Source organism: Schistocerca americana, chromosome 2 (assembly GCF_021461395.2).
Source record: "Schistocerca americana isolate TAMUIC-IGC-003095 chromosome 2, iqSchAmer2.1, whole genome shotgun sequence".
Lineage (NCBI taxonomy): Eukaryota > Metazoa > Arthropoda > Insecta > Orthoptera > Acrididae > Schistocerca > Schistocerca americana.
Window position 1 is genome coordinate 603,336,012 of NC_060120.1, and position 13,031 is coordinate 603,349,042.

At 41.9% G+C, this 13,031-nt stretch overlaps 1 protein-coding gene across 1 annotated transcript; it reads left to right on the forward strand.

Moving 5' to 3' along the window:
* The first annotated feature begins 412 nt into the window (after window positions 1–412).
* On the forward strand, window positions 413–11,306 carry LOC124596593 (uncharacterized serine-rich protein C215.13-like). Its single transcript, XM_047135788.1, has 5 exons — window positions 413–501; window positions 4,427–4,639; window positions 5,180–5,362; window positions 8,131–8,364; window positions 11,089–11,306. Exons 1-5 carry the CDS (start codon window positions 454–456, stop codon window positions 11,215–11,217), a joined length of 807 nt encoding a protein of 268 aa, XP_046991744.1. The 5' UTR covers window positions 413–453; the 3' UTR covers window positions 11,218–11,306.
* Window positions 11,307–13,031: the final 1,725 nt, after the last annotated feature.

A 13,031-nucleotide genomic window follows, 5' to 3' on the forward strand; every position in this document is an offset into this window, starting at 1 on the left:
TCAAATAATTCTGTTATTCCGTCTATTCTCGAGACTATTACATTTTCATCCCCTTCACGTTATTTACTGATATTCCGATTGTCTGATAGATTTTCTGTACTTTGTTTTCATCACATTATAAATGTTAGAATAATCCAACGTTACATATCTGTATTCGTGGTACAGTGGTAAATTGAACATAGGCATTTTGTTCTTGCCCTTTGCTATGTTTCGAGTCAGAATTTCCATATTTCAACACTAACGGGTGAGAAACATTACGGATGTTCGGAGACTTTTGTATACTATCGTTTCCAACACCTGAATAAACAAGTGTACAGGCGGTACTGTTTGCAGTAGAAGTGTTAGAGACACCTGCGATTAACGTCAACAAGTGTGACTGCTGACGGTGGGTGCCTATAAAACACTGCCCAACCGTCAAGGTATTGCACTTGTACCGAGTCGTCCTCAGACAACATGGCTTCCAAGTTGGTGATCGTCGTCGCATTGGCTGTGGTAGCGCAGGTATGTAGCACGAGGTTCACACTCAGCCGTATGTTATCCTGGGTACGAACTTAATCTCTTGGGCTTGGTGGATTATGAGCACCCACTTCCCCGCTTCCATGATAAATTGTATCTTTGCACAACAGCCTCAACAGATTTCCTGGACTTCTAGGGACAGAAAATCACATTAAAACTGGTTCCTTTTTGCCATTGAGAATAATGGATTCTCTGCATTTTATCTTATACAGCTTCTGTACACACATCTTTCTAACCACTGCTTCGTTTGTTGCTGGCCTTAATATCTTCGCCATCCTGAGAATCTTTAGATGTTACAACCAAAGCGAGCCGATTCTGCTAGCTGCGATTTAAACCATTTACCAAATAAACCACGACAGGCTGTTCTACTGGCTACTGTCACATAGGAAATTGCACGTGTTTCAGCACGCTATTAGTGTGTAAACTCACGTTTAACGTTTTCGGGAGTTTGATTAAATACTATGAGAAGCTCACATAGTACAGTGTACAGATACTTATGACACAAAAACGCATCGAGTCCTTCTGACGATCGACAAATATAGGTTCTGAAAGGTTGCCAGTCGGGTTTTATGCTTTTAATTAAACAGAAACTGTTCCGATCCTTTGCAGGACAGTGCTATATTAGTCTGCGAATATGGACAACACCAGATGGTAATATTCAAATTCGGCAATAATTAGTGCCAGAGAAGACGTCTTATTTCATTTTTTTCTCAGCAGACCAATTTTTGACATTTCCAGTGGTGTTTAGATGCAATTCCATCCTGGCAACAAGAGTTACACCGTTGGCACGACAGTGAACATAATCATCTAAATTTTGATTATGTTTAATCTGTAGTTAAGATTGGTAGGTGGCATAAAATCATACAACAGGTGAGGAATGAGTTTATTGAACATAAATTATGCATGACGCGTTTCGGAATTACTTTCATCTTCAGAAATCCAAGTGCAAAGATAGCACAAGGACACGAGCGGTATCAGCTGTGAACGTAACGTGAGATGACTCAACTGGAAACGCTTTTGTCCTTGTGTTACCTTTACACGTGGATTTGTGAAGATGGCAGTAATTCTGAAACTAATACTAGAATGGTAGCTAACCTCCTAAGTTACTTTAAGTCATACGTTTGTCACTTAAAATGTATTCGCAGAAATCCGCCAGTTACCTTTCCTTTCATAATGACCATACCATCCTGACCATTGCATTATGTCCACAACGCCTTACATGTGGAAAAAGGCTGAATCGTAAGCTTTTGGTTGCGAACAGCGCGATGGTCTACTCGCCGAATGAGATTGTTTTTTTCTGCCAATTAGTAGTTTAGTTTCGATTTTGTTTTCGTTCAACCTCTGAATCACCACAATGGCGAAACCACTTATAAGAGTTTTGGCGATTGTAATTCTACCTGGAATGTTTTGATCTCGTCGCACTATTTTTGTGAAGACTATTCTCTTAAAAGTATATGTAGGTGAGTAGCCATTTTAGCAGAAATTCTGGTACGATTATGAGAATCAATTCTCATGAATCCTTTACTATTTCTATCACTAAAGATATATCTTCTTGCACTATAGCTTCTCACGATTCCGAATGCTCTGAAACAACAGATACAGTGGCTCTAAAAGTTAAAGTCAAATTTACTTCACAATTATTGGCTTTGACCAATGACACAATTACTATGGGAACTGTCCGTTGCAGTGATGCAACAACTTGCAAATCATATCTTTCCCCTTATTTAAAAATGTTTCTGTTTTACATCCAAACGTAAGATATAACAAGTGCTCACTTAAGACGAGTACATGAAGTCAGAATTGCGGTGAATTCAAGAATGTAAAACGAATTTAAATACTTTAACCATGCAGAGACACACGCGTTGTATATTTTTTCGTAATAATTACATGTCGAAGTACAGTAAGTGAATGTTATTACGGACCACTTCCATGTCTTTATGCTTCATGACTTTCCTGACGGCCCTAGCACCTTTCAGTAGGGCAACTGGCCGTGTCAAAAGGCCAGACTACCCGATAATAGTTTGAGGGGCATGGCAGTGATCTCACGTTATGTATTGGCCACCAAACCCGCATGATACGAACACAGTGGAACAAACCAGGGACGTGACTGGGTGACATCTCCAAGCCCACAAACCTACGGCCCTCAATTTACGGGAAATATGTAACCCTGCGTAGACATCTGGTGTCACGTACCACTGAAAATCTACCGGGGACATGCCACACAGAATCGCCGCTGCATTACTCTCCATAGCTTTACTAACACGGTTAGTGTTATTGCATATCGGTGTGTCTTCCATTGAAAGCTACCTTATCAAATTACCATAAACTATGATATTTCGCATTTTGCTCCTATTCCATGTGCAATTTGTTCTAGTTGATCAAGTTCTCTTGCTACGTGTGAGGAGTTTAATGGGATTACTTGTTCTCGAATGCTTCCTACGGTCAGAAACTAAATTGATTATTAGACGTATGAAGCTAGCAAATATCATTCTGTAACGAGAGAAAAAAACAACTGCTACAATGACAAAAGCCTGATGCTCCTCTAGAAGAACAACACAGTTACGGTAATTAATCTCCTTACAAAGAGGTACCTCTTCAAAAAAATATATGCTCACACGAAACTTACTTATGTTGCAGATATACATGGTAATTCCGTAATGATGTTGAAACGTTTCAGAGATACGGAGAAGCATACATGCGTCAGTTTGAAATTTCGGTCCATAACCAAAAGTATAAGGAATTTCTATCTGATACATGTAACAACAGACCACTTCTACTAGAAGATCTTAGCTTTTCATATTTTAGGAAAAAACAATATAAAAAACCTAGAAAAAAGGTCTAATAAACATTGGCTCTAAAATGTATACTTTAAAAGCTATAAGTACATGTTCAGAAGAAGAAATTTGTTTCACTATAGGAAATATGAACAAGTGTTCATAGCTTTTAAGGTATACAAACCAGAGGCCATGTTTACTGGACAGACTACACCTCTCATAACATGGAAGACAAAGAGCTCGTAGTAAAAGAGACTTGTTCCACAGTATAGATGATGGAGAAGTGTTCAAGTTATGCTGTTTAGAGCCCATGCTTAACAATTTTTTGTTTGTTTACGTCCATACTATCATCTCTCAAAATACGGAAAGCAAAGAGCTTGCAGTGGAAGTGATCAACTGTCAGAGATATCAGAACGATTTTCTGTTATAACTTTCAACTCTGTCGTTTCTGGACTAGGATCTCATGCCTCATAATGATACCTTTACCCTTCACCATCATCGCTGAAAGTTTGTATCACCATCACGGACTCAATCTGTATGCTGAACAGTTTCCCTGAATCGTAAAATCCTACATTCAAGTTGAATATGCCAATGGTTTTCAAATACCTCAATAAATATTCTAGCTGGAAGGCGTGGCACTGTGAACGCAATGTAAGAGTGAAAACACTAGTTTTCGAGTCCATTACTAAAATGGCTGCTGAAAGTGAAAGGAAAGACAAGCTTGTCAGAAATTTTTTTGCAGAAGTATGTATGTGTATATTTGCTTTTATGTGGACAGATGAAGTTAGATTAAAGGTCTCCGCCATAACACTATATTACGAGGTCGTTGTGCTTGTTAAAGTAAATGCATTAAATTGGAATTTATATGAGAAGACTTTGAGATTTGACAGCTTTACTAATCAGACTTTTTTGGATCAGCGAATGTCAATGTAATTCGAAATTATCAGCCAAAACGGAAAAATTACGGAGCTTGAGGAGGACATAAAAGTAATAAAATAAGTGTGAAAATATCCAGTGATACCTAATAACCAAAATTTACTGTTACCGTATGTAAGAGTGAAAGTGGGTGAAAGAATATAGCCTAATCTCTCACTTGTCCTGAAAGAAACTTAATATTTGTCGTTTCTTTACTTTAGGTGTCTGCGTCTCCCTTGTTTTTTGACATCGGAGAAATCATCAGTGATATCAAAGACGGCGTAGAAACAGTTGCAAACGGAATCCAGCAAGGTATTGAGAACGCCGTGAATGGGAACAGCAACGGCGCTTCGACCAATGCCACTACCTCTGACAACTCTACCGCTTCTTCATCGGGTAATGCGACCACTTCGGGCAACGCAACTAGCTCCGAAGTAAGTAATTATGACATGTCTGTTTATAACTTACACGAACAGAAATTATAGTTACACATTTCTCTTGCTATGTCGCTGCATAAGCAAATTATGAATGAATTCTAATTCGTAACTTCAGCTTCTATCCTTGTCGAAGATAAAGTTGTGATCCTTATGTCTGCAAGAAAATGTTATTTCACCATATAAAGTACGCATGGATGAAATTTTATGTCTATTCTAAGGCATAATGTAATTCTAAGGGTTTTCCGAATGCATGTTCCTACGCAATGCCTATTGCAGCTGCAGTATCACTGTAAACAGAAGCGAGAGTTCCTTTTGCACAGTAGTGGCTCTGCATCTGGTATATGTTCGTTCGTGGTATCGGAATATTCAGTATTCACAACTAGGTATCAGGTTTCGTTAGCGATTCAAGCACACCTAATAAATCCGTCTTTGGTTTAATGTCCATTATAAAGTAATGCTTTAGCTGAAAGTGACTTTCCTGGAGAGTATCGTAAACTATACCCGAGTCAATGATTGATATTTGTTGCTTTTTGACAGAGTTCCTCTTCAGGCATTGAAAGCATGATTGATGCGATCACGAATGCAATGAACAACGCCGCAAGCACTGCGAAGAACGTTGCAGACAACATCTTCAACAGCGCAGAGGCATTTAACGACGCCATGGCTGCCAAAGTAAAAGATGCTTTGAACTCTACGTCTACACAGCTGAACAAAATTGAGGTAAGTAGACGAATCCTTTGACGTGAAATGATTTTGCTTGGCATGCTGAGATGACGGGGAAATTAACTACCAGAAAAGGTAACTGTTTGTGATATTTGGCATCGTGCACACCAGTTTTCAGTAATTTACAGGCAGTGTTGTGTGTGGAAAACGAGAGAGAGAGAGAGAGAGAGAGAGAGAGAGAGAGAGAGAGAGAGAGAGAGAGAGAGAGAGGGGGGGGGGGGGGGGCAAGGTGTTCGAAGAATGTGGCGCGTTTGCAGAATGTTCGAACGAAATGGTCGACATAATAGTTTTGTGTTTACAAAATTACCTTGTATGGACCAATACTGGCCGACAAAACATCCAGGGAACCCTAAACTGTTATCATCGGAGTAAATATTCTATGTCAGTGGTCGAAATGAACAACGCAAACCTTAAAAATTAGAGAGAAAGGTGCAGCTGTCGTTCGCTACACAAATGATCGTAGGACACTGAAAGTGAAATCGCGCTCTAATCCATAGTTATAATTAATGTTTCATTGCTAGTTTTGAGCTAAGGTTTGAAAATTGTAAGATTCTGATTACTGAACATGTACAGGATGTCTACAACTCCTTACATGGGACCTTCAGGAGTGATAGATCACGTCACGGAGAACAACTTTTGTTACAGACAAAATGTTTATTGGTCGTTCCCGGAGACATTAGATGTCGTTTCGCCATATCTAAGTAGCCCAAAACTTTCATACCTCATTGTAATGTCCTCAACTTTTTCATCGTCCACAAGGTTGATGACGAAAGTGTGCGCTCTTATCGATGACTCGCGATTAAGTGTACAGATGCACTACGGTTGTCAGCGAATTGGCAAGTTCTCAGACTACCTATATTTTGAATTGCTTTCTGCGAGGAAAACAGATTTATTTGTGTGGCCATGTGCTCTACTTACTACTGCAGACAACGAGAACTGGTCGGGAATAAAGTTTCAAATACTCTCGAAGAATAATGGGATGAAGCAAAACGTATAATAGCTCGTAAACGTGCCGATTCGTTTTCACTTCTAATGCACTTTCACTTGTACTTGCACTTGCACTTGCTAATGCAACGAAAGGATAACGTTCTACGACACGGGGCGTGGAATGTCAGTAACTTCAACATGGTAGGGAAGCTATTAAATCTGAAAAGGGAAGGCCGGCCGAAGTGGCCGTGCGGTTAAAGGCGCTGCAGTCTGGAACCGCAAGACCGCTACGGTCGCAGGTTCGAATCCTGCCTCGGGCATGGATGTGTGTGATGTCCTTAGGTTAGTTAGGTTTAACTAGTTCTAAGTTCTAGGGGACTAATGACCTCAGCAGTTGAGTCCCATAGTGCTCAGAGCCATTTGAACCATTTGAAAATGGAACTACAAGGGCTCAATCTAGAGTGAAGTGAAATGGAAAGAAAGCAAGGATTTCTAGTCGGATGAATATGGAGTAATATCAACAACAGCAGAAAATGGTATGACGGGAGTAGGATTCGTTACGAATAGAAAGGTAGGGCAAAGAGTATGTTACAGTGATCAGGTTAGTGATAGGTTTGATCTTATAACAATCGATAGCAAACCAAAACCGACAACAATAGTTCAGATATACATGTCAACATCTCTTGCTGGAGATGAAGAGATGGAGAAAGTATATGAGGATATTGAAAAGGAAGTAGAGAATGTAAAGAGAGATGAAAATGTAATAGTGAGGGTGGACTGGAACGCAGTTATAGGGGAAGGAGCAGAAGAAAAGGTTACAGGAGAGTATGGGGAGTGGACAAGGAATGAGAGAGGAGAAAGGCTAATTGAGTTCTATAATAAATTTCAGCTAGTAATTGCGAATACACTGTTCAAGAATCATGAGAGGAGGAGCTATACTTGGGATAGACCAGGTGATAAGGGAAGGTTTCAATTAGATTATATCATGGTCAGACAAACATTCCTAAATTATATAGTGGACTGTAAGACGTACCGAGAAGCAAAAAAATGGTTCAAATGGCTCCTAGCACTATGGGACTTAACATCTATGGTCATCAGTCCCCTAGAACTTAGAACTACATAAACCTAACTAACCTGAGGACATCACACAACACCCAGTCATCACGAGGCAGAGAAAATCTCTGACCCCGCCGGGAATCGAACCCGACCGAGAAGCAGATACAGACTCAGATCGCAATGCAGCGCTGATGCTCAGTAGGCTGAAGTTCAAGAGATTAGTCAGTAAGAATCAATAAGCAAAGAAATGGCCTACAGAAGTACTAAGGGATGACGATACACACTTGAAGTTCTCTAAGGCTATAGATACAGCAGTATGGAATAGCTCAGTAGGCAGTACAGTTGAAGATGAATGGACATCTCTAAAAGGGGCAATAGGAGAAGTTGGAAAGAAAAATATATGTAAAAAGAAGACAACTGCGAAGGAACCATGGGGTTCATATCGGTCGAAACCTGGGAAAAGGTCTGAATAAACTTTTGGCGTGCCACTCGTTGGCTGTGTTATTCCCACTGTATCTGTTTGTCCGTTTAACTAATAAATAATTTAATAATTATGATAATGATATAAAAGGGCATGGCAATGTCTGTTATATTCAAAACTGTATATGATTTTCACATGTGTGAACAGTGTACGCATAAAATACTAGATGATGAGCGTGAGCAGTGTCTACAATCATAGTACATCTGCGCGTACACTCTGGTAACAGAGGGTTCTGGGGTTCAGAACGTGTGTGACGGTAGAGAGCCCGGTATTGGCTGACGTGTCCGCCTTGCTGTTGCAGTCGCTGGTGGAGAGCGCGTTCTCCGACGCGGCGTCCGACCTGGCCGACAAGGCGTCCAGCGCGGTGTCCGCCATGGAGACGGCGGTGGCCGCCGTGGGCAACGCGACGCAGGACAACATCGCGAGTGCCGAGCAGGCGATGCAGCAGGCCGCCGCCGCCGTGCAGGCCCTCAACGAAGCCGCCGCCGACGCCTCCTCCGCCAAGGCGCAGATGGTCGTCTCCTCCATCGAGGAGGTACGCTTCGGTTTCGTTCCGTCGACAGAGTTGCAAGTAATCCTTGCTAGATCTGCATGAACACTCCACAACCCAGTGTACGGAGCATAGCGGAGGATTCCTTGTACATTTTTTTGATTTTATCCGCACTGGATGAGAGGTCGTAGTTGTGAATGTCAATGTTAAAAAAATATCGGCTCAACCACTTGTTTATAGTGTAAAACACTAAGATTGACGCGTTCCGGAAGTCAAGCTTCCATCATCAGATTAATAAAAAGTAAAAGAAATTGTTAAAACTCGCTAAAATGGAACATGCACCAGGCACAATAAAATTGATAATAAAATTAAAACATCGTGGCTACTTCGCTTGTTGCAGCCGTGTCTTCCAAGGTGCATCTCCACATAGTCGTCAAAATATAAAAAACTCTAAAATGGTGTCGCCTATGGTGTTCAACATCTAACCACAAGGCTCTCTCCTCTATCGTCGTAAACCGCCCGTGCGTCTTCTTTGATACCACGCACCACGTAACCAAAGACGACACTGAAACGCGAGTGAGCTCACCCGCAAGTAAAGAAGGAAGTCACAGAGATGTCTATACAAACAGATAACGTATACATGTTCCAAGGACTTCATGAAATGATGGTATCCTGCCAATTGCTAAAAATGTATTTACTAAAAGAAACCAGTGAAATGTTTGAAAAAGTTATCTGCATCACCAGTTAGCTGTTCATTCAGTGTGTTCTGATTATTCACGCTATGTATCGTAATTTCCAGCTGTTCTAGTAGATCCAGCTTTTTGCCTTTGTCCTGTCTATGTAAAATAACGAGATCCTGATCTATTCCCAACATGGGGTGCCCGTTTTCCAAATATGCGTGGCTACAGCTGACTTTTCGAAATTATTAAGCCGGAAAGCATCGCTGTGTTCGGCCGACCGAAGTGGCCGAGCGGTTCTAGGCGCTACAGTCTGGAACTGCGCGAACGCAACGGTCGCAGGTTCGAATCCTGCCTCGGGCATGGATGTGTGTGATGTCCTTAGGTTGGTTAGGTTTAAGTAGTTCTAAGTTCTAGGGGACCGATGACCTCAGAAGTTAAGTCCCATGGTGCTCAGAGTCATTTGAACCATTAGCCATCGCTATGTTCTTTGTAACGTACTTTAAAGGACCTACCAGTTTGGCCTACATAGCTTGCCTTGCACGTGTTACACTGAATTTTATAGACCTCAGCTCTCTCATATTTATCGCTTTCTTGCTTTAAATTATTTCTTAGTTTAAATCGCAGCGTATTATTGGTCTGAAAAGCGGTATCAACTTTAAAAGGTTTGAAAATGTTAGCCACTTTTTGCGAAATATCACCGAAGTATGGTATTGTGACTCTCGTAATATTATTTGCGGTATTCTTCCTTGCATTCGCGCGCTGTTTCTGCCGTATTAATTTATTGACAACGTTTTGGTGATACCCATTAGCTCTGGCTAGTTGTTTCACAATGTTCAGCTCAGTCATTCTGTCTTCTCCACTCATAGGGACTCTAAAGGCTCTACCTATTAAAGATGTAAAAGCAGAAAGTTTCTGGCTATTATTATGGCAGGAATTATTTTGTATCAATACATTTTATTATCAGTTTTATTGTGCCTATTGCATGTTCCATTTTAGCTAGTTTTAACAGGTTCCTTTTTTTTTATTATTCTGATGATGGAAGCTTGACTTACGAAACGCGTCAATCTTAGCGTTTTACACAAGTGCTTGAGCCGATATATTTTTTTAACATTGATTCCTTGTACAGCTGGTAGACGTTTCCTATCCGTCTCATTTGCAAATTTAGCAAAGAAAAAATTGAAATCACTCGGAGAGAGATAATGCTAGAATGAAGGTAATTAATGAATAACAGTGGATGCATCATTATAGGAAGTTAAGGTTCTGCGAGACTGCTGCAATGAATACAGACTACCCAACACCCATTTATAATAAGATTCTAGATTCGCTAATCTTAGATGAGATTCAATAGGATCTGAAAAGTATGACAGATCGCAACAGTTGTGGCGCAGATGGAGTAACTGCTGAACTTATGAATTATGCAGGGACGATGCGCGAACTGAGACTGTTAGATCTATTCAGTGAGTACCGGCGAAGTTATAAAATCCCTGCTGACTGGAAAACCGCTGAGGTAGTTTCTGAGTTTAAAAATGGCCAAAGAAATCAGTGGGATAATTACAGGGGTAAAACTCTCAGGAACTAGGCTTATAAAGATTACTCAAAAACAATAAATAATTCTTTGAAAGTAAAAACAAATGGCTGCTTGGGAGAAGAGCAAAGTGGGTTTAGGAAAGGATCTTGTACAGTGATAACAATTTTCAGCATCAAGAGAATTTTAGAAAGACGATGAGATGTCAGATCGGAAACACGTATTACTTTTTTCCATTTCAAAAAGCCTCTGACACCTTGATCAGAAATAGATTATAGACAATAATGGATAGGCAAAGGTACCCCATGCACCATAAGGAGGTAAACAAAAGTATACATGATGACGCCAAAATAATCATAAAGTAGCCACTTCAAAACCGGGTTAGATGGTAATAAATCAAGACGTCAGACTGGAATGCAACATTTCACCGATTCTTCTTAACATTTACGTTGCAGACCTGGAAATTACTTCCACCGTGTAATTTACACGAGCAGAGACTCTTGGTCTGATGCACATTCTCAGCCATCGACGGTGAGCGACGGTAAATATTGCGCTTGTTTACAGGCCCTGAGCTCCACCCAGGCGCTGTTCGACAGCGTCAAGTCCAAGCTGAGCAGCGACACCTCGTCCAGCACTTCCAGCGACTCCAGCACTTCCAGCGTCTCCAGCAGCAACAGCACCGCCAGCTCGTGAGGAGCAGGAGAGGAGGCCTGCGGCAGGCGACAACCGCCAGGAAACTCTGTACAATCTCTGACGGAATAAACGTGTGAAGCAAAACATCATCTGAACCGTGTATTACTTCCTGGGTATCTATTACCATATCACGACATTACGTAGTACAGCACAATCGGAGGAAGGAGTGGTGATGTGGTATCCCTTAAATGCCAGTGAGCGGTCGCGTAGAATGTGAGAATTCCGCATATGGGGCGAGAGGACAGAAGCGTGCAATGTAATAATCCCAGGTTTCAGTAATGGTTTGCCAGTCAGATAGTAATGAGGCCACACAAACAGCTATACTCGAATAGTGTAGACTACCTTAAAAGAAAAGTGCAGCAGACGTAAGGGCGAAAAAACGAACTGAAACTAAAGTGTTGAGAGGGTATGTGTTGTAGTATCAGTAATTACAAAATCGAGTCAAAATGGCTCTGAGCACTATGGGACTTACCATCTGAGGTCATCAACCCCCTAGAACTCAGAACTACTTAAACCTAACTAACCTAAAGAAATCACACACATCCATACCCGAGGCAGGATTCTAACCTGCGACCACAACAGTCGCGCAGTTCCGGACTGAAGCGCCTAGCACCGCTCGGCCACAGCGGCCGGCTCAAGTCAAATTGAAAAAGAATCAGGAGCACCAGCTCACTTACCAGTATCAAACTCAATCAGCCTCTGGCTGAATGTATACTGTGATTCGGATGGGGAAGATGTCTGACCCGCAGCTGTAGTAGCTTGTCCTTGATATGCTGGATACTGGTGCTCAGGCGGAGTTGAAGTCCCAGCTCGTCCCACCCGTGTTCCATCAGTGTCAGGTCCAGAGGTCTTGCTGACTACAGGAGTATCTCAACATCACGCAGATAATTCTAGGCAAGACGATCATGAACGGGCATTTTCCTGTTGAAATATGTCACCGAGATTCCATCATTTGAGTGGTGACACATAAGGACGCAAGATGTCCACGCTGTACCGCTGTGCCGTCGGAGTTCTTCCATTCACTACCAGCCGTGTCTTGAAGCCATATCCGATGGATCTCCACACCCTGACGCCTTCTGAACTACTGGCCATTAAAATTGCTACACCAAGAAGAAATGCAGATGATAAACGGGTATTCGTTGGACAAATACATTATATTAGATCTGACATGTGATTACATTTTCATGCAATTTGGGTTCATAGATCCTGAGAAATCAGTACCCGGAACAACCACCTCTGACCGTAATAACGGCCGTGATACGGCTGGGCATTGAGTCAAACAGAGCTTGGATGGCGTGTACAGGTACAGCTTCAGCACGATACCACAATTCATGAAGAGTAGTAACTGGCGTATCGTGACGAGCCTGTTCCTCGGCCACCATTGACCAGACGTTTTCAATTGGTGATGGATCTGGAGAATGTGCTGGTCAGGGCAGGTATCCAGAAAGACCCGTACAGGACATGCAACATGCGGTGGTGCATTATCCTGCTGAAATGTAGGGTTTTGCAGGGATCGAATGAAGGGTAGAGCCACCGGCCATAACACATCTGAAATGTAACGTCCACTGTTCAAAGTGCCGTCAATACGAACAAGAGGTGACCGAGACGTGTAGCCAATGGCACCCCATACCATCTCGCCGGGTGATACGGCAGTATGGCGATGACGAATACACGCTTCCAATGAGCGTTCACCGCGATGTCGCCAAACACTGATGCGACCATCGTGATGCTGTAAACTGAACCTGGATTCATCCGAAAAAATGACGTTTTGCAATTCGTGCACCCAGGTTCGTCGTTGAGTACACCAGCGCAGG